This window comes from Streptopelia decaocto (genome assembly GCF_964273445.1).
Source record: "Streptopelia decaocto genome assembly, chromosome: 4".
NCBI lineage: Eukaryota > Metazoa > Chordata > Aves > Columbiformes > Columbidae > Streptopelia > Streptopelia decaocto.
In genome coordinates, this window is record NC_138658.1 from 25553090 (window position 1) to 25580374 (window position 27285).

Here is a 27285-nt window from a genome sequence, read left to right on the forward strand (position 1 = left end):
GTGATTTTATTTTATACTTTTTCCAGAGTTCATAGTAAAAATTTCCCATTATTGAAGGGAAAGAAATACAAATCAGGCAAGCTAATACATCAGTAGTGAAACATGCCCTTCGCGGTGTGGCTGTGACCTGTCCTTGTGAACTTGACTACGGTCCTAACGTTTCATCTTTGCAATGACAGAGAAAACGGTAGTGTATAAAGAAGAAAACATTAAAAGGACACGTTGGGCACAGATATAAAATAAATTAAAAGCATCTGTAAAAGTTTATTTCCATATACAAAATACCTTTTCCTTTTTTTTGGGTAATTTAATTTTTTCTAAAAAATTGACATTGTCTGTACAAACATTAACCTTTCAACAGAAATCATTTACAAAGGCTGTTTTTACAAGGAGAAATGGGTTGCTAAACAGAATATCAGTCTCCTGCAAACTGCTGAGCATCTCCTCAGAGATGAACATTCAAAGGTTTTGGGCCAGCCCTGCAGTGAAGCATCATGATTTGCAACTCCAGGGCTGCTTGGCACCTCATGAAAGGTGCTCTGCTCCTTGCAAGTTTGGGGGCCCTCAGGCAAAGGGAAAACAGAGCCTGCCTTGTAACCCTTTTCAGGGGAAATGTCATGGCTTCTGGCAGGCAGTTCTCCTGGGTCAAGGTGTCGCACTGCAGGATAAATAGGCTTTAGTTTGCACTCTGTATTTTGCACATTTACCATGAGGTTCCCTATTCAGCCTCAAAGAGTGGGATTTTTCCAGAGCTTTCTGCAGTGGCCTCCTCACAGTCTGCTCTTCATTGGGGACTTTGGTCCCAGAAGAGCCTATCTGATAAGAAAGCTTGAGTAGCTTGAGACGTTCTCCTGCCCATCTTTTGAGCCAGCCATAAAAATAATGCACAGGCATTAGATACCATAGAATTAGATGGGAAGCAGAGCCATTTATCGATTAATAGTATATCAAAAAACAGAACAGGTGCGAAAAGCCCCCCATGCTGATTTGAGATTAAAATAGTGATTAATAACACTAGTTGGAAATTATTTTGAAGACCCTACTAATACAAAGTTATATACAGAAGTCATTATCTATATGATTAATAAATTATTGATGCCAGACATGGCTTTATTTAGAAAGTTTCCTTTAAAAATACAAATGCAAAACAAGTTGTCTCACTTGTATAACTGATTGGTTAACTGAAGATAACACTCAGTGTAGAGTTGGAAGAGGCAGATCACATTTTACTTGGAAGATTGTACCTATTCTACATGATACAGTCAACAACGAAGTCTGGCTGTATCTCAGTGAAAACCAAGCATAACATATTCATGCTTGTTTTTGAGTGATGCTTTTAAGATAATTTCCAGGGTGTCTCATAACAGCGCTGGAAAGCATTACCTATAGCTTTGAACTCGGCTTCAGTCCCAAAGAGTGACTCAGCGTGGTTGCCCCAGACTGCTGTGCTGGGGAAACACCTATATTTAGTGAGCGCCTCTGTTTTGGAGTGCACAAGTTGGGAAGCTTGGTTGCCAACACCCTATTCTTATTAACTCTGCTACCATTCAAGGGGTGGGCCAGGGCGCATCTGACCTCTGCATTTTCCTCTGAGGAGCCCCGTTCCTGGCACTGCTTGTGGCAGACCCTGTTCACAGACTGCGCTGAGCTAGGCTCAGTCTTGGCCTTCTGCCCAAGAGCCAGCCACTCCAGTTCATCGCCAGCAAGCAGGATGCTGGGGCTCAGCATCTCCTCACCTTGTGGGCTCCCAGTTCCCCCAGCATTTTCCTGGGGGACTGACTGCCCTTCTCGAAAGCAGCAGTCTTGTTTGCAGTGTGATGAGCCCTCAGTCCTCCCATGGGGAGTTAGAATGCTGTGAGGTATTTTCCACTCTGCACTGTATTCAGGAAGGTGCAGCCTGGTGCTGTTCTAAAAAAGGAATATGCTGTAATCCTAACACAGGGTGATGTGGGGAGAAATCTCACCCTTGAGGGCTACTGAGCAGCTCCCATCTCTCTACTGAGGATAAGAGGTACGCACTCCAAGAGCATGCAAGATGCTGTAAAGGAAATTACTTTGGCGATGGAGTGTTACTAGTCATAACCAACTAGCTCAGCCTGAACAAAGAAATGGGACATATTGGCACAAAGCCCAGGTTGTCTTGCCAAGCTCTATGGAATCTATTTTGCAACAAGCCCTCTACAAATTGAAGATTAGATTTAGTTAGGTTTATTGTTTGAGCTTGTGTGGTTTTTAACAGTAGCCACTGCCAGGCCGAATTGTGTAAACAATGGATTTATCTGTGCGCCTCTTACAAAAGAAAACTATCTGAAACTACTGCATCTGTTTTTGCTTGCAGAGCCTCATGTCTACTGAAAATCTGAGCCTGCCTCCAGCTTAGCCCAGCAGCATCCCTCACGTGTCCTGATGTCCCAGCAGTGGACCAATGAATTAAAAGGTACTGGCAGCTTGTGCACATCACTACTTCTGACCATCCTTGAAGCCAAGAGAAAGGCACAGCTTTTGTCCTCCAGTTTTTAAGTCCATCTGATTTCCATACAGTGTCTGACCTCCTGCATATGGAAGTGGATCAACTGATCCTTGATCTAAATGTACAGAGCTTCACACTTAATACTTGGTTTTGATGGTGGTTCTGCTCCAATTTGCAATACGCTGCTACAGAGCTCTTAGAATCCTAACATACAGCCATCAGGTCAGATAGCTGTGCTAATTAGTGTTGTTTAATTGGAGCCAATAAAAAAGTATTAAGTTGCACTCTTTGGGAATATGACTGCAAGGGTATGCTGCTCGAGCAGGGCAAGGGAAGAGCTGCAAGCGTAACTTGCATTTGGGACTAATCTGTGTTCTTTTTTCTAAGTTAAACTTCTGTCAGCTTCCACTGAGACTTCGTGTAGCTTAAAAGTGATTGCTGAAAGGATCCCTTGGATACCTGTTGTACCTCCACACCTCTTAGAGCCTTGCACATGCACATAACTCAGACTGCTAAACACAACAGCACCACTGACCAAATACAAAAAGCAATTACAAGTGTTTAAATTAGCCTCAAACAGCTATGAAGCTGCAACAAGGCATTTACATAAGAACATTGTTGTCACCCTCAGTAGACTGTGGACTGCTGATTCCAAAGCAGAGAATTCAACCCTCACGACAATGGGGAATTAACCTGTTCTTTATGAGTATTTGCCCTTTAAATACACTATTTCAGAGTCAGTTATGTAGATAACTTATGGAAAAGGTTGTTCAACGTTTACTCTTAGTACAAACTAAAACATTGCTCTTACATACCAAAAGTGCTTTAAAAAACATCAACCTCTGTAGATCGTGTTGCTGGAAATGAAACCAGGTTTCTGTCTAAAGTACTGCTGTGAACATCTACTCCATAACAGAATTACATTTTGCAGCTGTGTCTGAGATTCATAGATTTTTTTTTTCCCTGCTTGCTGTTTCTCAAATTAATTTTTCTGGTGGATAAACTAATTGAAAAATGTTTTATGTTTTTATTGTGCAAAACCTGCTGGTAAGAAATCTTAAATTGGCAACATAGGTACAACAAATTTGATTTTCAGAGTAGAAGTAAATTGATAGAAGTAAAAAAAAGCTACTATCTGATTAATGTAACAATCAAAACTCACCAAACAGAGCCAGTTTTGATCAAATAATTACAGTGAAGGCCTACAGATAAGAATTATGCACCAAATAATTTCACGTCAGGAATCAACTACCATAACTTACTCTGATTATCTGCAACTATGTTCTACAATATCTGTTACGAACAGGTCGCTTTGCCACTTCACTAAGAGTGATAACTGCATACACTTAGCCTGCTGAGTTTCCACAGTGGCAGGAAAAGTCTTTCCTTTTGAGATACCACAATTTTGCATGCAGTAGTAATGCATTTTGTGTTCTTCAGACCAATGGCACTAACATCTAATAAGCTGAATTATGAAGAATATGTTAATGAAAATGAATACACACATGCAATCAGTGACATGTCATACCAAGGAAATAGATCTATATCTAAGTTGGATTATCTAACACTTTCAGAATGTCAGATTTGTTTTCCTTACTTGCTGCAGTACTCAATAACCTAAGGCAGAAAGCTTAGCTTTAAAATGAATAATAGTACATTTCTAATCTCCCTCCCCATTAAGTCACCATAAGAACAGAGACAAGAATTAACAGCTACTGCTGTTTCCAAAATCTTGTACAAAAATAGAACAGTATGTCCTTCTGGCAGTCTCAAAAATCTTAAAGAGTCTTCTGTAAATTCCTCTTCCAACTCTCAATTTCAACAGAAACAGTCCCCATTGCCAAGACTTACATCTTGGTTAAATTCAGAGATGAATGAAGTTCATATTCTTTTTCCTTGGAATTGCTATTTAGAATCCATTCCATTTCGATCCTCTTTGTTTGATTTTTTTTTTTTTTTTGTCCAAAGGAAATGCATTGGCAGTGCAAACAAAAGGTAGACATGAAAAAAACCCCACAAAACAGCAAGTGATCACTTCAGCATTTCTAAAGGGTCTCCTGAGATGTTATCTGCATGCACAGGATTCCACTGTCATGTTTGGGTACACCTTAAGAACCACATTTTTATTTTCATCGAAGAATAAGATACTAAGAGAAGACATTTTGTCAGGAACGCAGCAAGGCTCGGGAATACCCGGGATGACCCCAACGGCTCTCACTATGCTCTGGATGGTGGCATGGTTGGATGGCTTCAAGGCCTGCATGAGAAAGATAAAGCAGAAAATGTAACTGCACCCATGTTAGCATGGACCTGCATACCCTAGAACAAACATTTTTCTTGAGGAAGGGCCCACTGGAGACTCCACAGCTGACTAGCTGTAAAAATCTGTCTTCTACTCAACCATTTCCAGCTGTCACCATAGGTGCCCCAAGCCACCAGCAGGGAATGCAAATCTGGTCCAGTTTTTTTGGCCACTGGATGCCCCTGTTGCTACACTGCTTTCAGCTAGAGCATCCTGCTGGACACAGGGCCTCAGGCTCTTCATGGGACGTGCCTTCCAAGGAAAATGCCCAGGTAGCAGACTTTGCAGCTAGATACCTACAGGTCAAGGTAGTCTCTTCTGACTCTATTAAGTTGCATGTGAGCTGCAATCTAGTCTTAAAACTTGTATGTCTGGCACCGAAGCAGCTGAAGTGCCATCAGGCCGAGTCATTACAGAAGCAAAATAAACATAACTTGTAGGCTGGGAAGTTTGACTGGTGGCATGTGAGTGCACTGGGAAAAACAAATGTAGATAAAATATGTAGAGATGAGAGAACAGAAGTACTTTACACCATGATGCTAATTGTTCCAGTTTGTTCTCACGCAAGGTTAGGTTGTTTTGCTCATTCTTCCATGACAAATCACTTCTCATCTGTGTCATTCTCATCATTTGTTAAAACCCCCCAATATATTATACATCATCAGTGACATTCTGAATAATTGAGCCCCCAAATCTGATGTCAGTTGTACCTCATATTAAGGTGAAATTTTGCTCCAAAAGACAATGTTTCCTGGATTTATCCTCATGTAAATAGAAACACATTTTGGCTTGATATGAACAAAAAGTGGACCTACCCACTGGGATAACTGTATTTGTTAAAAAACCCCAAAATATATTAATACACTCATAAAATTTAAAAATGTATTTATAGAAATTAAAAATTAATATATTACATTTCTCTTCTGAACCCCCCAAACCCTTCCAAATCCAAGTATCTGTATGAAAGACAGCTGAGCATGAAAAATTTTCATTATACTTTTTAGAGTTCTTCTTACACGTAGAACGTGGGAATCACATAGTTAAATATACTCAGATGTCACTGAGAAATATACGCAAAAAGCTCATTTGGGCCAAATTTCCAGTTCGAAGTTTTGCTGCGATGAGAGATGATTTGCTTTTGGAAAAATCAGTCTTAAGGGTTAGATATCTAACTACCTGAGGTGTAAGTCTTTGCATGCAAAAAGCACAGGAATAACTCTAAGATTCTGGGCCCTTGTAGCATTTCTGTAGCATATTAGTACATTTAGGAGTAACTGCTTCCAATTCTGCTGGCAAGACACATGGATGTCTAACCTGTCCCTGCTTACAGCAACCTAGCTCATGACTAATGTCAACTGTATTTTTCTTCTTCCTCATGGAGACAGCTGTTCCTTGAATTCCAACACATGAATCAGAAAGGACTTTTGCCATATCATGCTATTGAAACTAGTCTCAAGAGAACTGGAACCATTTGACACAATTGAAAAGGATTCACTGGGGAGCATTCAGCTATTCTTTATTTACCTGTTAGACATAATTTGAAAGTTTTTTCTCCATTTAATGAGGAATCTACTTTGCATGCAGGAAGACTGAGCAACAAATGGTGCCAGTCCTGCACATCACTTGCTTCTGTTTATCCTGCGTGAGACTCAGAAATTTCTCAAGTATACTCAGGATCCAAGTCCATTTTAAACAAGAATGTTATACAGACCCTGATTTTTTGCCTCAGTCGCTGTTTAAGTTTACTATCGTAGCTTATCAGATCAATGAGATGCAGGGGTGTGGTGATATTCTGTGTAAACTACAAACGCAAAGCTTGTTGCACCATCCTCTTAAGGGCTATGGGTTTCCCAGCATGGTTACAAAGACATTACTCTCAATCTAGGTAGCTGATCTCAAGATAGACATTTCTGTTTGTTTATAATTCAGTGGTACCTATACTCATCAGCAGTAGATCATATGGATTTTAAAAATGTCTTAGATTAGTATACAATCCACATTTCTGTATAACTTCTGCCCGCAAAAGGAAGTGAAAGCTCTGGCAGCATCCAGGCTCGTTTCCTTACTACGTTGCAATGCAGCATTCTCCACAAAAATAATTGGGAGGCAAGTAGATCTAAGCCTGCTGATCAGCTATCAAAAGGTAAAACATCTATTGAGACACTGTTTCCCATTGCCAACAGTACTGGAATATTCTGGTCTCAGAATATAACATGTTAAAGTCTCATTGGAAATGCTTCACTTCAGACATGGAATCTGTACTACTAGAAACAATAAAACACTAAATTGTACAGAACTGATTTCAAGTATTGCCTCGGATATCAGTGGAAATAGCTTGGCTACATTCTGTCATTGTATGATAAAAGAATCATCTCTATTTGATAAGAGTATCTTACAATACAGGACATCCTTCGTACTGATTTGAAGTCTGTCTTGAATACAGTCACTGGCCCTTAAGATGCAATTTTGAAGATAACCAGCTACTTCTGCCAGGGAAATTTAACTGTGACTGGAGTAAAATCCAAAGGTGTGTGCTTCTCAGAAAACCAAAATCTACCTTGGAGTACTGAACTGGCATAATGCCCTGCACAAGGGGGGTGAGTTAGGTCATTGCCCCAGGCTGCCTACGCTCTGTTAAGCACATGCTAATGAAAGGCAGGCAAAGATTTCCTTTTAGGAGGGGAGAAGCAGGGGAGGACGAGAGGAGCAGCAGGAGGGAAAAAATGCTGAGCTAACTCCAAACTGCCAAATCTGTGAATGAGTCCAGCTGTGGCTAAGGCTGCACCTGCTAAGCTGCATGTATCCTTGGGAGATTTGCTGCCCTGTTCAAATTCATTAGAGGTGTATTAGAAACAGGGCAAATGATGTCACTTATGAGCATTCCTTCCTGACCTGGGAGAAGGTCTGCCTGGCCTGTATGCTCTGCGGTATTATGCAAGCCCAACATGTGGGTTTGACATCAGTCAAACCAGCTAATTGAAACCAGGGAAAGGGTAGGGCTAGCAAATTTGGAGGTGGAAAGGGAGCAGGAAGAGGCACATCTGTTCTTAAATTACTCAACACATCAACTTTAGGAGCTCACCCTCAGCAAGGGAATTTTATATACCCATAGGCACAGATTAGTTTGTTATTGCCTGATGGTTATAGTATCATTTTGCAAACATGGTCTTATTAGTAGCACCATGGCTCAAGAATGACACATGGCTCTACAAAATGCTTGCTTCACCTTTTTATATAATTTAGCTTTTCATTCTCTTCAGAAAACAACATGATTTTGGGTTTTGTGATTAAAAAAACACACAAAAGCAACAATTTCAATTCAACATGGACAGAAATCTACCAATTCCTTTTAGGGAACCAGACTCATGATGGGTTTCAGTGACCTGCTCTCTTAACAAACTAGCGCTCTCTGCAGTACATGGCAGCAAATAATCAGCTTCACAGTGTCTAACTATAATGCTCTGCTGCTGTATTCTTCACCCAACCAAGGTAGTAGGAATTTTTAGAAGAAAACTGGTATCCTGGTTATGGCACTGTAGGCCTGTGCTTAGTTCATAGCAATCAGACCTTCTGCTTCATGTCGAAGTCATCTAAACCCTGTGCTTTATTTGCCTATCAATCCCTCCTGTTTATTTCTCACCTTTTTTCTACTATAAGCTTTTTCCAGGACAGGGACCACTTCGGATTGTGTGTACATTCCTATCCCAGGCAGAACACAGGGGTGAAGAGGAGGAAGAATCACGCTTCTTTCACATTGCTAGGCTTAGTTACCATGATAGTAGCCAATACTACAAGTCTACTTATTTGAGAAGATGGAGCTAAACCACAATGTCTCAGAGGCCAATGCTATTATTTGCAGGAAAGCAGAACCTGAATTTGGCAGAAATAAATTTGGCTTTATGTTAGAAATTCTTTTGATGCATAATGTAATACCTCAGGGGAATTAGCTAAAGACAGGCAACTCACAGATAAACCTGGAACTCCTTTTTCACCCAAGCAATACCTGTTAGCTACCTTTCAGCTGTATGCACCATTTGTACACCCTTGTCATGCCTCAGAGTGTCAAACATAAGTTTAAACTTCAATTAAACTTAATTTTGCCTCTTCAGAACCACTGGTACTAAACTCATATTTTTACATTTTACTTTCAGGAGCATTTGTATGGCACATCGTGTTTCTTTCCAGAAAGTCTCTCTGGAAAGTATTCTGGGAATTAAGCCCTGAATTTATGGAACATGTTAGGGATTTTCCAGGTGCAGGTGCTAACAAAAGCTCTGTGTAAGGAATATGATCCTTTTTATTACAGTGCTTCTTTATTGCCCCTCTACTTGTGCTTTCTGAAAGTTTCGTTATCTTCAAGAAGATACATTACGCTTTTTGTTAATGGAGAATCCATGTTCTTAAAGTCTCATATTGATTTTTAAAGAGAGACTTGCTTTCTGTCTTAAACTGGGTATTCCCCATCAGCTCTAGGCAGGATTAGGTTTCAGTCAGATTAAGGAGAGACCAGTAACAAGGCTTCTAAAACCACTGCATTTTTGAGAAAGCCTTGTTTGCTCTTGAGCATGCAGAGTACTGAGCAATTCTAGGTTTGATCCAGACCCTCTTACAGACAAAGGGGGGTTCTTCCCAGTCTTCAGGCATTGGTTAACCCTGAAATACATGGTATGTATTGCCTATTAAAAAGAGCTTTTCTTCAAGCCCTTTCTGCCTCAGAAAGTAGAAACCTATTTTGTACGTCTGACAAAAAAAAAAAAAAAAAATTAGGGAATTTAGTGACTGGTTTGAAATGGTTATTCCCTAGCAAATACTAGATCCTGGGAGTTCATAGAAACATTTTGGTCAGAAAAGACCTTTAAGATCATGGAGCCCAACCATTAACCTAACACTGCCAAGTCGACCACTAAACCATGTCCCCAGGAACCTCACATATACATCTTTTAAACACATACAGTATAATTCAACCACCTCCATGGGTAGCCTGTTGCAGGGCTTGACAACCCTTTCCATGAAGAAATTTTTCCTAATATCGAATCTAAACCTCCCCTGACACAACTTGAGGCCATTTCCTCTTGTCCTATCATGTGAAGAGACCAACACCTTCCGTGCTACAACCTCCTTTCAGGCAGTTGTAGAGAGCAATAAGGTCTTCCCTCAGCCTCCTTTTCTCCAGGTTAAACAGCCCCAGTTCCCTCAGCTGCTCCTCATGACACTTGTGCTCCAGGCCCCTCACCAGCTTCATTGTCCTTCTCTGAAGTTGCTCCAGCACCTCAATGTCTTTCTTGTACTGAAGGGCTCAAAACTGAACACAGGATTTCAGGTGTGGCCTCACCAGCACCAAGTACAGGGCACAATCACTTTCCTGGTCCTGCTGGCCATAGTAGTTCTGATAAAAAACAGGATGCTGTTGGCATTTTGGCCACCTGGGCACACTGCTGGCTCATATTCAGCTGCTGTCCACCAACACTCCCAGGTCCTCTTCCATGAGGGAGCTTTCCAGTCACTCTTCCCCAAGCCTGTAGGGTTGCATGGGTTTGTTGTGACCCAATTTCATAAGCATCTCAACTACAATTTATTTCTTTGAGAGCCAAACACAATAACCTTAGGAAATGGGAACCTAAACTCTTTAGAACTTAAGACACCCTGAAGCCTTTCTAAGGAGCTGCTACACATTTTTTTCCCCTGTCATTAGAAATACAGAGGAACTCTCGAGGAATTGTTCTCCAGGAGAACCACTGATTGTCTGATGCATACTTTACTCTTTTCTTTGTTTCTTCTGTAATACTGACAGTAGCCCATAGCAGGCATCTCAATTCAAATGAAGAAATGAAGAATATTTTTTTTTTTTACTCCTTTGAACTGAAATACTTTAACTCTTCTGGTTTAACTATCATGTACTGTTTTCTCCTAAACAAAAATCAGAGGAACACCCTTTTATGCTTAGAATGAAGTTTTTATAACTAAAGCTGCAAGTGGAAATGCTATCCCAGTCTCTAGCAGAGGGATACAGCAGGATTTTTTATAATTTATGTGTCCTTAAAGGTAATAACAGAAGAAGTCCAGGTCCAGCACTTTACAAATTTCTAACCTGTACACTGAATTATTTTTATGAAAGAGCAAAGTTCCATTCAACAATAGAGTAAAAGGCCTGATGCAATTTATTCAAAAGTAATGACTCTATCTCTTCCTGTTCCCTTTCAGTTTTTTCCTTCAATCCAAAACCTGAGAGCCAGCCATTGCAGTTTGAGGTAGTCATATATCTCCTTCAGAGACTCCTGCCCTCATCAGATTCCTTGCTTTCACCTCCATCACCTTTGCTACATTTCTCCACATGTCATTTTCAAATGGTGACTCCCTTGGATCCCTAAGCCACTGAAATTCCACATTAATTTTGGAACTAACTGCCAAAGCTTGAAGACTCTTGAACACGAGGTAACAGTGAGACCAAAAGCCCTACCTTTACTGAAATTTCCTGTGGGCATTATTTGTGCATAGCCCTCATTTTAGGCCAGCCTTAAATACCACATCCTCTTTTCAGGTTTTGGTAGACTCCAGGGGGGTACATATGCTGCTAATAATGATGTTGGGCATTTGATTTTAAGGCGCTGAGTTCATACACCTAAGTCATGGGGCTAGGAGAACATCACCCTTTCTGGCTACTCAGATGCAACAATCTCATAATGACCAGAGGATATTTCACAAGACAGTTGGTCAGGATCTACTGCTTTTGGATCCACCTGGTCTGTCATAGAAATGATTAATTTGACTCTTTTGCTTCAACTTAGAGCATCCCAACCACTCCTACAGCTCCACAGTGTCTCTCTGTCATTGTGACAGTAATGCTGCCCAAGGCACACATTTTTCCTAGCACGTGATATGTTGACTGACCCCAGTGTGGGTCTGGCCGCAGAGACTCCTTCATGGCATAACAACTACTGTCTAATAAGCAATCTTCTGGGTCTGGCCTGTATTATGTTTATTAAACAGGTTAACAACATGTTCACACAGCATTAACACTATTCAGGAAATATTTTACGGCAATTTGGGTTCTGGACAAAAAAACTAATACGATGTAGGATTTTTTAAATTATCTTTAAAAGCCTGTCTTTTCAGTAGCTGTTCCAAACCACTACTCCTTTCAGCACAAGACATCCCTTATTTACTATATCCCAATATGTAACAGGTGACCAGCTGTGTTTTACTTATGTAGGAGAGAAAACACATAGTTTACAGTAACATACACAGTGTGAAATAATCAACAGAGACTGTACCTTTGGAATAGGGAATTGGCATTCCCCTGAGCAGTAATAGGCATCAAAGGATTTTGGGGAAATAATCCATTCGCTCCAGCCAATGTCTGCAAAATCCACCTTGAGATAGCGTCGGGCGCAATACCTTGGTTCATTCCACTGCTTCCTCCTTGCTGCCTTCAGTGTTTGCTCATCGAACTGGAGAGTTTGGCTCTTCCGGTGATGATTCTTCCTCTGCTTTTTCTTACTCTTTGCCCTCTCTGCTAACCGTGGCTGAAAGGTTTTGTAGGGTTTTCTGTCTTCCCATCTCTCCTCCTCATTGTACTGGTACTCAGCTCCTGGTAGCTCATTATTCTGCAATGGCAACAGGACATTTGTGGAGCGTTTTCGCCTTCGCTTCCCAAAGCTGCTCCTCACATGGTTTTGTGGCCTGGGAATGACCATTGCCAGAGGATTACGGTGGCCTTGCAAACTAGAGACAACACTCTCTGGTTCTGAAATAGCAGAGTCATTGGCATAAATCAGAATGTAAGGTTCATAGTGAGAAGCTGCCCTTTTCCAAGGGTGATGGCTGGTCAGATCCATTTTGACGCTGATCAGGAGCTCATTGCTTTCCTTCGCTTCATATAGCAGCTGAGTGATATCCTTCCACTGCCAGGAAAGGCCATCCTGGTAAGCAGTGGAGACATTTATTAGAAAATGTCCCAGGCTCCGAGTCTGGTTCCCAAAAGAAGGAAAGGTCCAAACTGAAAGATGTATCTGAATTTCAGGTTTCCTGTGCCTGTGATGGGAACAGCCTCTGGGTTGGGAACAATTCCACTGAGCATTCAGCAGACCACCAATATAATAATACACAGAAGCTGACAAGATATTTTCAGACTTGGTAAGTGACGTCAAGTTAAAAACATACATCTCCTGGCTTTCAGGGCTCCCTAGAAGAATAAATATTTACATAAGAATATGGAAATTTCAAAATGTTATAGAAACCAAAAGGACCAAGTACATTGCTTTCCAGATTACACATTAAGTTCATGGAAAAGTTTCACCCAGTGCTGTGGGAACAAGTTTAGGCCACTATTCAGAATAATAACGAAATAGGTAAGCTGGTGATTGTAAATCACACGCTTTCAATCTGGTTTCCTTGTACTACCTATCTCTGTACAGAAATACGTATACATTTACTACTACTCCTCCGACTTCGGGAAACAAACTAGGTCACAGGAACACAGCCTGATAAGAGATGCACTAAGGACTGTATCTATCATCCAGAAAATTAAGTAAGATTTTGCTCTTTTGTTTTCCTCTTTTTGTAACATTTCCAAGCCCCCTCCCTCTCAGAATGCACTTAGGTGATTATGGCTGCCCTGTCCTGACTAAAGAGTTGTCTTTCTTTGTCCAAGACTATTCAGACATGAACAGAATATCAATGGCACTGAACCATGCCTTTGCTCAGACCTAGCTGAAGCTGGAGAAAGGATCCCATTAGCTTCACTAGGCACTGGATTGTCTGTATACTTCCATTATACTGTTGAGTCACAGCCTCAGTCAGAAAAACAAGATTTGTATCCCTACGAGTAGAGGCTCAATGTGGCAGTGAGTAAGAGGAAAAGCCTGGATTCAAGTGTACTCCCAGTTAAGTCACTTGAGCTCTGATTCCCAAGCTGTTCAATGCAAAAAAAGGCCTGGCTGCTTCCTTTAAACCTTCCACTCTGCTCCACTCTATGATCCAGGCCTCAGCTACAAGACAGGCTTTAGGGCTTGGGTGGAATTTCCTCTTAGCTTCTAAAGTTGTCAGAGACTATTAAAGAGGGAGCCAAAACCATTTAACATTTGGTTGAACTACTTATGTACATCAGGATGCAAAACAGGCAAGCAAACGTAGAAAGTACTACATATTTCAAAAGCTACATGAAAAGACAAATTGAAATCTTGTGTTACAAAGGACATTTCCTCTTGATATTAACTGCTCTTCCATTAAAATAAGACCAACCTACTGGCCCCCTGAATGGTCAGTGACCTTTGCATGCGCAACTGCCTCTTCATGACCCGGAGTCCTTCACAACAGCACAGTTAAGAGTTGGGCAAAGAAAAAAATGAATAAAGTTATTGACAACAGTCTTGCACAAAAAGAAGGAATGTGGCTTGCCTCTGAAGACATGGGGAGAAGAAACACCAAGATAGAATCACTGTTTGATCATTTTTAGGGTTTGGATATCAGCTCTGGAGAAACAGACAATTGACCATAAGCTAAAGACCCACAAGTGACAGTATTTTGGCTAAGTCAGACACTAATCACAACAGAAGTTTCCCTCTAGAATAATCAGGTTCAGGACTGGTTCAATTACACTGGATAGATTTAGTCATTCCACCAAGGACATGTCATCAATTTTCATGACAGTCAGAAAGCATTTACTAATATTGCTGAAGGTAGGTGGGCAGTACTAGAGCAACCCCCAAAAGCAAAAGAAAGCCAACCCAAAATGCCATTTTTTGTGGTTGTGGGGGAGTGTGGTGGTGGTTGCAAAATTCACCAATTTGCCCGGTGCAGAGGGAAACAAACCAAGGACAATACTTCTGCAAGACTGGGGCATTACTGTATCAGTTTAAGAGGGATGCGGTGGACAGTGGGGTTTCCACAGTTGTGGAATTAGAGAAGTCAACCTAATCACAGGTATCTTGCACAAACACAAAGACACACTCCTAACTCAGGCTGATCTGTGAAAACATATGGCTGTCTACTTTAATCCCCCGTAGGGTGCAAGAGAAAGGCTTGGGGGTAAGGTTTAAGTTTTGTTTTAAAATTTCCTGGTTGGACTGTAGTTACGCCTGTCCTACAGAGTGGGAAAAATATAGATCCAAATGTTAGGATGCCACTGAGAGCTATAAAACCGGGCTGTATGGAAAAAGTCAAATATATTTAAGCAAAGTTATGTTCTACAGCCCCCAAAAGGGCTGGAAACAACCCAACACACTAGGAGAAAAAGGGAACACAGAGGTAAATGCTTATTTGACATCATGGTATGTCAAAACCCTCTCCTGAGGCTGAAGTTATAGTTTACAGTGGGGATTTTTTGTTGGTTTTAGGTTTTTGTGTGTGTGTTTGTGTTTTTTATTTTTTTGTTTTTTATTCCAAGCAATGACAAGCATAGACATGCCTGTGGACTAGGGTCAAACAGCCTTCTAGCTTCCACCCACAAAACCTTGTAATAAGTCCTCCGCCCAAGCAAAACCAAATAATTTCCAATACTGATCTTTCATGTATTTTGACAGCTTTATGTTCTCAGTGACATTCTGTGCTTCCAGGGACTGATACCACAACTGCTAATGCCATTCAGATAAGTCTGGGTAGGAACAACCCCAGGTTCCAGTATAAGTTGGGGAATGACCTTTAGAGAGCAGCGTAGGGGAAAGGGACCTGGGGGTCCTGGTGGACAGCAGGATGACCATGAGCCAGCACTGTGCCCTTGTGGCCAGGAAGCCAATGGCATCCTGGCGAATATTAGAAAGGGGGTGGTTAGTAGGTCAAGAGAGGTTCTCCTCGCCCTCTATTCTGCCCTGGTGAGACCACATCTGGAATATTGTGTCCAGTTCTGGGCCCCTCAGTTCAAGAAGGACAGGGAACTGCTGGAGAGAGTCCAGTGCAGAGCCACGAAGATGATTAAGGGAGTGGAGCATCTCCTTTATGAGGAAAGGCTGAGGGGGCTGGGTCTCTTTAGCTTGGAGGAGACTGAGGGGTGACCTCATTAATGTTTACAGATATGTAAAGAGTGAGTGTCACGAGGATGGAGCCAGGCTCTTCTCAGTGACAACCAATGACAGGACAAGGGATAATGGGTGCAAACTGGAACACGGGAGGTTCCACTTAAATATGAGAAGAAACTTCTTCTCAGTGAGGGTGACAGAACACTAGAACAGGCTGCCCAGGGAGGCTGTGGAGTCTCCTTCTCTGGAGACATTCAAAACCCGCCTAGACATCTTCCTGTGTAACCTCATCTAGGTGTTCCTGCTCTGGCAGGGGGATTGGACTAGAGGACCTTTTGAGGTCCCTTCCAGTCCCTAACATTCTATGATTCTGTGAAGTCCAGCAAAACACTGGACCCTCTGCATCTCCATCCCCACCCCAACAATCTAAGTGGCCTCTTTTTCTAAACTTTTTTTTTTCTAACCTATATTCTAACCAACACATTAAAAAAGCAGGAATCAGTCTCAGTAGAAAGACAGAACCCTTCTCCCCAATATATTACATGCATTGCTCAATGAAATTAAGGAAAAGACAACACACACTTTTCTCAGTGAAACAGAAAAAAAAAAGGCAAAATCATTTATGGAAGACACCCTTGTTTACACATTCAGCCCAAGCTGATGGTGGATAACATAGGTTCTGATAGGTAAGGTCCCAACAGCTGAAAACTAATGTACCCAAGCCATCCAATTTCTAGGTATCACTTATGCTTGGGGAACTAGATTTTCTTCAATTTTGATCCTACTTTTAATTCCTCAAGCCAAAACCAGCTATTTATTATGTTTGTACTAAGCACACATAAGGACCTGACCTCTGCTTCATTCGTAATCACTAATATAATAAAGTTAATATGTAATTTGGCAGAGCACTAAGTACATCAGTTGTAGAAACCAGAATTTATTATGTCTCCTGAGCACCTGTTAAGGAAGTTATTATTTGAATCACTCTTACGTGTTGAATGACAGGTTTTGATTTTTATTTTTTAGTAAGAATTCCAGTTACCAAATACTGCCTTTTCTAAACTGCATATTGTAGTGGAACACAAACCAAGCTGCTTTTGTTGATGAAGAAACTCTAGATGGCGTGAAACAGACACAGGAGGAATATATACTTTAGATTAAAAGCAAAACTCAAGAAGCCACCCTTAGTATTTAACTCTACACCAAAGACAAAGTACTTGCAGTAGGTGGTGCTATTTTCTCACTGAATGACCTCCAAACTCAAACTGCTCAAGGATTTTCAGCTCATTCAGTCTGCAAAATCATCTTGAAACCAGTTGCGAGTGGCCAGCACAGATGTCTATGGATTTGCTGGGCTCTGGCTCAGAAAAACCCAACTGTGTGACTTGGGTTTCTGTCACAACTTAGAACACTATGTCAAATACATCCTTTGTGTGACAGTAATACCTGACTCTTGGATGTGAGCAATGCACTGAAAGCAGCATTCCTCAGGCTAGCAATTACCCTGAAAAATGACAAACACATAAAGGAAGATTCAGCTTTGAAATGTCTACACACACACCTTTTCCTTGGGACAATTTAATTCCATTTAAGTGAAACTTAGTCCTTAAGCCCAGAGGACAGAACTTTACAAAAATCTGTCCTCACAATAACATAATTTAAACTATTAGCTAACGTCAGGAGCATAGCTTAAACTTTTAACCAATGTCAGGAGGTATTTAGCAGCATTCAGCAATATTTTATTGTAATGTGGGAAGCTTTCCACGAGCCTCATCCAGCTTGCTCTGGTGACACCAGTGAAGTTTTACTGACTGATGTGAGCTGAGGATTTAGTCCTTATAATTACTTACACTGATAACTCCTCATATAGACTGTTTGATTGACTGATTTCCCCCCTTACTAGGCCCAAAGAACCCCAAACAAAAACCCAAGCCAAACCTAGGTATTGCTTTAATACCTTGTCAATGTAACTAACTTTAATACTTTGTAGATGTTCATTAAGTGGTATTTCCTAGGATGCTGCTATCAATAGCTCCATTTTAAATACAAGGGAGGAGGGGGCCAAACTGCAGGGTGAAGTCCATCCACAAGTGCTTAGCAGCCAGTGGAAAGAGCCAGGCTGACTAAGCCCAGCTAAAGCCTCCAGCCAGTTTGTCCTCTATAAAAAGACTTAAACATAACAGATCTACTTGCAACAAAGTCTTCTATTTGGTCTAGAAATATAAGGTCAACTTTGCAGGTTAAAGGAAGTAAAACACAGGCCCAGAAACCTATGCCCTAGAAGATCAGGGCATAACAATAGCTTTTTTTCTTATATTTCCCATATCAAACAAAATCAGTGAAAACAGCAGCTTTGCAGCAGCTTTCTTTCCACTGGTTGCCTAGACAAGAAATGCCCTGTTGCAGACATATACAAGTATCTCATATTTCAGCAAATACGACCCCTCAGAGCAATGCTGGATGGGAGGTTGCCCTCTGCCTGGGCTGGCTCTCAGGATACAGCAGTGGTAGGAAGATCTTATGAACCCTGGGTGTCCTTGCACTGCAGGCAGCTGCTGGAGGAAACTCACAGTCAGATCCACCACCTTACTGCCTGGCAAAATTCTGCCTGCTATCCCTGAGCAGCTGTACTTGGTAAACCTCACACTGATTCACAGCAGCATACAAGGCAATTCAATGGCAAGTCAGTATTATTTGAACAGCAGTAACTTCCTGGCTCACTGTATGTACTTCCCAGCTCTGTGAGCAGCAGGTTTGTGTCAGAGCACCACTACTTGAAGTAGGCTTTTAGTTGTTTCTTAAAGTGAGTTCTGCTTACTCAGCTTCACTCTCTTGTAGTAAAAATAGAAAGTGCAGAAGACACCTCAGCAACCAGGCATGTAAGAAGGAGAAGATTTAAGAGGAAACAAAGGAAAATTACATGGAACAGAGCTATATGCAAGGAATACGCTGCTACTTTCCAGATACTCTGAGGCCAGATTTTAATGGCTATCTCTGCTCCCCTTTGTATGTTGCTGCCAGTCTGATGAGGAATTTTAAAGATGAATCTCTGCACGACAGCTCTTTTGAACTGTAATAGGTAAGACACATCATCACTGCATTTTTTGTATTCTCACTGATACAGTGTAGAGCTTTGGTGCAGCAGCCATGAGCTGGACAGAAAGGTACTTCAGAGGGAGAACATTTCATTGCTGGTATTCATGTAGAATATAATTAGGAAGGTACATGCAGTTAAATGGATAGGCTACAGCTTTATTTGCCTCCTCAGCACATCTGCAAGTCATTATTCATCTGTGTGCTTAACTGAATGAAACCCAGACCCAAATAGTACCATAGCAAAGCTTGCACTGGGCCAGTGTCACTTCCCCAGTCTCCTGCGCAAGTGACAGCAAAGCTTTCCTGGTGTGGGGGAGACGCGAGGCACTCCAGGCCTAAAGCAGAAATGCCTTACTATATCACACAGGTGGTTGTGACCCAGACACCAAGTCAGGGTGTGCCGTCACTCAAGATTTGGGGTATTAGAGATGCCAGCTTATTTACTGATAGTTCAGACGAGAAAGCAACCCAGCTCTTAGCACTGCAACTGAAGTACTTGTACTCACTGAATCTCACAGAATCTTCCTTGCCTTCCTGCAATAGCACACAGCTGTATAGATTGCCTGTTACTGGCATTACAAAGACATTTTAAGAAAAAGCAGTAAGTCTGTGGAGACTGACATCATCGGCATGAACATACTCATGTTAAAATGGGCATTTCCAGGCATCAATAAGCTGGAACAAGCCCGCTAACATGTGGTGGTTTTACCTTTATAAAGGATGCACTGACGTTTTTATGGACTGCCAAATCTATCCCATGGGTGAAAAAGGATGCAATAATGAGGACTATTTATAGTCATCATTAGCCATAATTTAAATAAGATATTAAAGGAGAGCCCTTGTGCCACTGCACAGTTAAGAATATATCAATGTTTCTGTTGTAAAACTTTGTTTTCATGGTTCATAGTCCAGCTACAAAAGTTCACTCAGAGCTGGAAACACAAACTAGATCCGGAATGGGAACACGAATTTGGAAGCCAGATTATTTCTTCTTTTCCAAGGCTTTTGCTCTTGATTGCCGCTTTACCCCTTACCAAGTTGAGTATTTTGCAAAGGAAAAATACAGCATCTGGTTCCCTCTTTTTAAAAAGCACAGAATTTGATGCCAAACTGGTTTTATTAATTCTTTTAGCAAAGCAGATAAGGTTATAGCAGCTCGTAACTTGATATAAAAAAGTAAAAATCCACCACCAATTAAAGCTATCAGCTACTTAAGTAATAACCTTCAAGAAACAGTGATGGTACATGCTCAGGATCTCAGGATTGCAGGACATGAAAAGCCCAAATAAGCACATTGCATATCATAAATGTGCTGCACAGTGGGTAAATGATCTCTCTTCTATATATTTTAAGCAGAAAGATGACAGCAGGTCCAAAAACAAAACATCATTTCAAACCGAAAGCTAGCATAAGCTAACCAAATAAGGAGGTTGCATCACTAAAGTACACAAATCTGAGAAGGGGAACACAAAAAGCTGACTCTTCTCACAATCATGATTAATTCCACTTCAGCTGGTGGCAGTAGGTCGGCTCTGTGAAAACCAACCAACTTGTGCACAGCTTGTCCTCTTGAGGCCAGAATTCTTCACATGGAAAGACGTGCTATAGAAACTGTGACTGAGTGGGGACTGTGAGTACACAGTTCATCTGCTTGCATGACAGCACAGCAAGACAGGTAGTTACAGAAGCCAGAAAATTAAAGGGCTGTTTCTGATCCTGAGAGGCCAAATCTACAAATCCTGACCATTTGGCTTAGACAAGGCTTGCAGATTTGAGCCCAGCCTGTCCAAATCATAGCTGAGTGGTTTTCAAGTTCCTTCTGCCTAAAAATTACCAGGATGCTGCTGCTTGCATTTTATGTATAGGGGTACAGGAAAGAAAAACAAACAAAACCCAAACCAAAACCAAACAAAAAACCCCCAACCAACAACAACAACCCACACTCTCACTGTCTCCTGCCTGAATGCTTTTAAAGCTCTCATTACAAAGAACTTAATGTTGTTACTCAAGCTGAAAAAGGGTAGAATTTGGCCTGTACTGGTTTTCACAGGCTAATGGCGGCTGGTGACTAGCTGGTTTCCCTATGCAGTACTTGGTTCCCCTGTTTGCGTGGGCATTTCATACCGCAACAAAGGAAAGAAAGGCATTTTGAAAAGCAGGAGAACATAGTTCTTAAACCACAAGAATTGGCCCAGGGGCAGGTGTAATACCTAAAATTACTTGAGATTCAGTCAATAAAAAAGGAGTTTAAAGTAATTTCTGACTCTATAGCTTTACTATAACATCATTAGAAGGACCTTCCAATTAAAGTTCAGTTCTTTGGATGACTCATTTGGAAGACATGTTCCTTTACCAATAATATGATTAAAAGTAATTTCAAAAGGGAACTGAAAGTTTAGTGTTTGAGGCTTTTATGTTTCCATTCTCTTTTATTTATTCCAGGCTGTATCTTTCTTCCAGATGGAGAGCGTCCGAAGTTGCAGATCAACACACCTCTATGGGAAGCACTGAAGGTAAGTGGGTTTATATCAGCTGGAGGTCTGGTCCTCCAGTGGTTCCACTAACTGGCAAGAGAAAATAATGGTTGTGTGCAGAAACTGATGCACCAACTCAGTTACAGTTTGAGCATGCTTGTCAGAACAGTCAGAGTGTTTGGCTCTAACTCACGCATCATCTGGCCTTCCCAGCTTTCTTTTTAGAGTCATAGGGAATGGAAAACCACTCACTGTTCTGGTACCTCCAGGCAAAGAACCGGAAAAGGCGCTGTCTTAGGATTTTTACTTAAGTAGGGCTCACTCTGAGACCTGGGCTAAGCCAGACAAGGGCTGCTAGTGTAATCCCAGAAACATCCCGCAGCAATGACCCAGCTGTCACAGACATCATAAGCTGAATATCCTTTGACTCAAATATGCAGAAATAAATTAGAACTGTTATATCAATGACGGAGAACAGTGCTAGAACGTAACTGGATATATTGTGAATTATATATGTCCTTCACTTGGAATGGATTCGGAGCCTGGGGTTCCTTTCAGCTTTGTCATGGGCATTGAAGGTTACTTTTTGAGTGACTCAGACTGAACAATTATGTTTTGAGATAATTTAGCAAGATTAATGGAAAGCAAATTTGCCCAAATGGAAGATCACATGAACATTCCTCAAAATCAAAGGCCAAAAACCCCAGCCCAAACAACAAACCACTAATAATCCAGCCTAATTGTGAAATCTGGTGTGTGAGATTTCAGGGCAGTGTGGGGCAGAAACTTCAGAGGTGCTCATGGAGGGCTGAAGCTCTCATCCTAACCCTTCACAGGACTGAGCCACAGAAAGAGAAACTTGCATTTAGCAGTTGTTAAGATGCATCTTTTGATTAATCATGTCTTAGTTTTTTCTTGCTGGCTGTCCATTGCAAGACAGCAGCTGCCACATGCAATACTGCTTCTTGGACTAGAAACAGGGATGAGTTTCACCAAATCCTGCCAGTACTTGGTCTCATCACACAACACTCTTACAGGGTCCCAAAAATGTGTTGGGTAAGTTAACCAGGGAAGGCCTTTCCCATGTGCTGCAGAACAGCCAGAAGCCCTCCAGGGCAAAAGCACGACAGAAAGGTTTCACAGTCACATTTGAAAGTTGTGTTTCAGAAAATAAACTGGTCGTCTCCTGAAAATAATATGGTTAAATTGCAAAATGTATGGTTAAACTGCAAAGGAAATCACTAAATATTTCCTTCAAGGCCTCTTGTTTTAGGTGCAGGAGAAATTAGCAGATTCTCAAGCAAGTTCTGCTCATCACACATAAAAAGTTGTCTCCTAAAGTGGCTGGCATAAGGAGCTGAAGGAGTAACAGGAACATAATTGATTAATTTAACTGATGCAGTCACATTAAGGACAAGGGGAAGCTGAGGAGTGCAACAGTCAGAGCAGAGGAACTAGAAACAAATCACCTCGAAAGGGAAATACTGTGGATGAGCTGTTCCCATCTCAGGGCTGGCCAGGCAGTCAGGTGCAAGGGAACAGTCAGAAACCAGAGAAAAGCCTTTTCATTGCCCCCACCGCCTTAAGGAACATTTGATCTAAGGGTTTTATGGAAATGCACTTTTCTGCCATCAATAACCACACAAATGAGCTTCTGCCGCCTACAGGGAGAGAAAGACAACAGCTACTTAGTTAAATATTTTGCAGAAATACCTATAGAAGTGTCAGGAAACTTATAACCACTTCCAGTTTATTGCTTGGGCACTTGAACTGTGAAAGTATTGGCAGAGGAGGAAAGGGATTAGTAAACAGCGTGTTTATTAGACTGCGACCACCCAACGTCAAGTGACAGTATAAATGTAATAAAAGACCACAGAGATGGGATTTGAACCAAAGGCCTTCTAGTTTTAGAACAATAAGTATCTTTAATCAGATATGCTTAAAGGAGTAAATATCACTCTGTTGGGATTATAGCTTCCTCCTGCCCTTTTTATTTTAGGATTATGTCTTCTACTCCTTCAGTGAGGGAACTGTTTATTTCAGAACAAAGCAATGTACATTAGACTTCTTATTGCAAAAAAAGGTCACATTAGAAATACAACCGAGTTCCTCTGTAGGAGGAGCACCTGGGGAGTCCCCACTCTTCATCCTCCAAAACCAGGGCATTTAAGCTTCTAAAGCCTCTCTCATGGACAGAAATACTTGCAGTAACATGTGATGGAGAGTGTTTGTAGGGCTGAATCCTAGCACGTCAAAGCTATTCAATTATTTATGGTATTTGATCTCTGGGCAGAACTATCCTATAACAGACATGGTTGCCTTTAAAGAATCAGAAGTAACAACTCGCAAAGAAACCTAAAGAAGGTCTGGCACCCAGCTCTTAGTTTTCTGGGAAAGGAAGGAACCAACGCAGGTCACAAACTCCCAGACAAAACTCAGTTTAACTGCTAGATGCTTGTCTCTGAAAAAGCTGCTAGGTAAACCCACTAGTGTGATGAAAAATAAGAGACTGGCAAATCAGGCTGACATGAATGGCACGGTAGTTGTCATACAGGCAGCAAGTTTTTGGGATGCAGTGGACTTGGGAAGTATATTCCCAGTAAGGGTCATGTTTGGGCTCTGGCATTTTTGCTTAACCCTTGCAGAGGTCAAATGCACAAAAAGCAGAACAGTGGAGCTGGGGATGCAGCAATAAGACAGTGCCATCTTCTCTTTCAGCTAGGACAAAGTTCTTTTAGGATGCTGCCATGTTAAACACAAGCCTCCTCCCTTTATATAAAATTATTTTACATTTTCATAAATCTACCTGAGCACGCCAGTCTATAATCATACAGAGATCTAAGTGCCACTGCCAAAGATGCTGAGATGCAATATTTACCATGCACAAATTTTGCTTTAACTAAACTCATTTGTCATTGCCTCTAGTTACCAGTACTGTAATCAACATCTCAAAAGGAGTATTCTGTAGATAATCTAAAGGATTGTCAGGTCATGTTATTGCTCACATGCAAATCAGCCCTTGGTTTCAACAGAAGCTAAACATGCAAAACAGTGATAAAAGGAGACTCCAGAGAGGATATGTTAATTACTCCACTTCCCTCATATGGTGCTCAGATACCATACGGCAGAGACGCTGCATACAGAGTTAAAGAGAGAAACCAGTAATTAAAATATGGGAGACAATATAAACATTATATCCTAAAATGCAAGACTGCTGCTGCAGGAAGCATAGCCTTGCTTATCCTTTTGTCATCTTTTTCCCCACATCAAGTTCCCTGGTCAATAACGCAGATCTGCTGAAGGAGAGAGCTGCTGCTCAGGACTGGCACTACTCACACGCATACCGACAGACCATGACCTTCGTTTTTGCAGAACTGAAGCCTATTTATTTGCCTTCACAGTTTCACCTGAAAGCGAGCTGCTTCCGAAATCTCGCTTGGTCTGCACAGCAGCCAAGGTCTCCCAGCCGAGAGCTCTTCCTTCTGTTGCGGAGGCGCACCCGTGGCCGGGTCTACCAGCTCCCGGCCCCGCTGTACCGTCCTCGCATGCCCAAGGCGACACGACACGGGCAATTCTCCGGGCTCCCCGAGGGGCCGCGGTCCCACTCGGCCCCCGCAGCAAGCCCCTCCTCACCCGCATGGCACCCCGCTGCCCACCCCCGCTCGGCCCCGGGACTCACCTGCTCCCAGCGGGCGGAAGCCACGCACCGTGTTGCCCTGGCGCGGGTGCAGTCTGGGCAGCCCCGACGGGTCCTGGGGCCGCGGTGCCGCCGCCCGGCCCCCGCGGCTGCCGCTGTACTGGTCGTAGAGCCGCAGCATGTGCTCCGAGACCTTGTCCCGCGGCTGCAGCAGGTCCTGCTGCTGCCCCAGGCCGTAGTCACCTGCCACGGCTCTCGCCCGGGCGCCCCGTACTCCTCCCGGGGCAGGGCGACGCTGCAGCTCGACCCAGCGAGCCTTCAGCACGTCTCCCGGCGCCAGACACAGGCAGCCCCAGCCCAGGCACAGGCACAGCACCCAGCGGGTCGATGCCGCCATCCTACTTCTCCGACCCGGCTGCACGGGCTCCGCAGTCCCTTTCGTCTCGTTTGCCCCGGCCGGCAGGCAGACAAGCGAGACCGAGACCCCCAGCGAAGTTTGCTTCGGCAAGATGCAAACCCCGGCGGCCACGAGCGCAGATGGGGACGCGTTAAAAATCGCAGACGGGGTTTCCTCTTTTAGGAGAGAGGAAAAAAAAGAAAACAAGAAAAAGAAAAAAAAGTGGGTGGAGGAAAGCGCCACGGTATAAACCACCCGTCCTTCCCGGTGCTGGCAGTGGAGGTGTTTATTTCCCTTGCTGCGCAGGTTGTTTTTTGGCAAGACGGTGAAGGTGTTGCTCTCCCTGCAGCTGGATGCTCGTCCCCTGCTTTGACTGGTGCAGGCGCAGCCCGGGTGAGTTTTTGTGGGGTGTGTACGCGAATGTGCGTGTGTGAGCCAGTGGGAGTCCCGGCTCTCGGGGCTGATATGTGGAGTCAGCAGCCAATCACACCGCCTTCTCGTTCTGCTACGGCTGCAAGCAAGAGGCAAAGCGAAGGGGAAACCACCACCCAAAGGAAAGTGCACACACGCAGAGGCAGAGGGAGACTTGACCCTGGAAATGCGGACACGGGCACTGAACTGCCACCTGAAGGCAGCCGGGGAATAGGGTGGTGGGATGTTCCCCTTTTCCCACCTCCACCCAGCCTCCAAAGGCAGCAAAATAACATGACTGCAATAAAACAAATATCACGACTCAAACTGTGCTCAGCCCTCTGCTACACAAAAATCTCAAGGCTTGGCCGAGGTCACAGCACAGTCTATGGCAGGCAAGTGGAAGGGATGCTAACTGGGCTCTGCTGGAGTTCCGATCACCTCTCCCCAAGGCCAGCCAGCCTCAGTGACACTTTGCTTCCTTCTCTGGTACCCTTAACATGGTCAGGGGTGACAGCAGTGTCCCCAGTAGCCTGGAGACCAAAGGAAGGGACATGCACCATGCCCAGGTGAACGTGCCCTTTAGGCATCGGAACCCTTCTGTGGGCAGCGTGGGATAAGGCTGGGAAATCGTCCACTACAGCAGGGCACAGCAAGGTGTTCGTCATTCAGCCAAGGGGATTTCACATGCCTCCTGCCTTTCTGCTTTTCACCACCAAAAGGACAGGAAGTTCACAGTCACTCTTGTCAGTGCCATAGCATCAGACAACATCCCACTGGATGTGTTACATTGTTCCTTCCAAAATATGCTTTGCAACACAAAGGGTGCCTTACCTCATACATCTGGTGGGGGAAAACAGAAGGTGGATGAATCACAGAATAACAGAATGTTAGGGATTGTAAGGGACCTCGAAAGATCATCTAGTCCATTCACCCTGCCAGAGCAGGAACACCTAGATGAGGTTACACAGGAATGTGTCCAGGTGGGTTTTGAATGTCTTCAGAGAAGGAGACTCCACAACCCCCCTGGGCAGCCTGTTACTGTGCTCTATCACCCTCACCGTGAAGAAGTTTCTTCTCATATTTAAGTGGAATCTCCTGTGTTCCAGTTTGCACCCACTGCCCCTTATCACTGGTTGTCACTGAGAAGGAGCCTGGCTCCACCCTCGTGACACTCACCCTTTACATATCTGTAAACATTAATGAGGTCACCCCTCAATCTCCTCCAAGCTAAAGAGACCCAGCTCCCTCAGCCTTTCCTCATAAGGGAGATGCTTCACTCCCTTAATCATCTTTGTGGCTCTGCACTGGACTCTCTCCAGCAGTTCCCTGTTCTTCTTGAACTGAGGGGCCCAGAACTGGACAGAATATTCCAGATGTGGTCTCACCAGGACAGAGTAGAGGGCGAGGAGAACCTCTCTCAACCTACTAACCACCCCCTTTCTAATACCCGCCAGGATGCCATTGGCACTTCCTGGCCACAAGGGCACAGTGCTGGCTCATGGTCATCCTGCTGTCCACCAGGACCCCGAAGTCCCTCTTCCCT

General features: G+C 42.9%; 1 protein-coding gene across 1 annotated transcript; it reads right to left on the reverse strand.

Annotated features, from left to right (window-relative positions):
* On the reverse strand, positions 1–25328 carry BMP3 (bone morphogenetic protein 3; the record flags this gene model as incomplete). The annotated part of the gene is made up of 3 exons (XM_082050855.1): positions 1–4727; positions 12044–12954; positions 24974–25328. 3 exons carry the CDS (start codon positions 25326–25328, stop codon positions 4536–4538), a joined length of 1458 nt encoding a protein of 485 aa, XP_081906981.1. The 3' UTR covers positions 1–4535.
* Positions 25329–27285: the final 1957 nt, after the last annotated feature.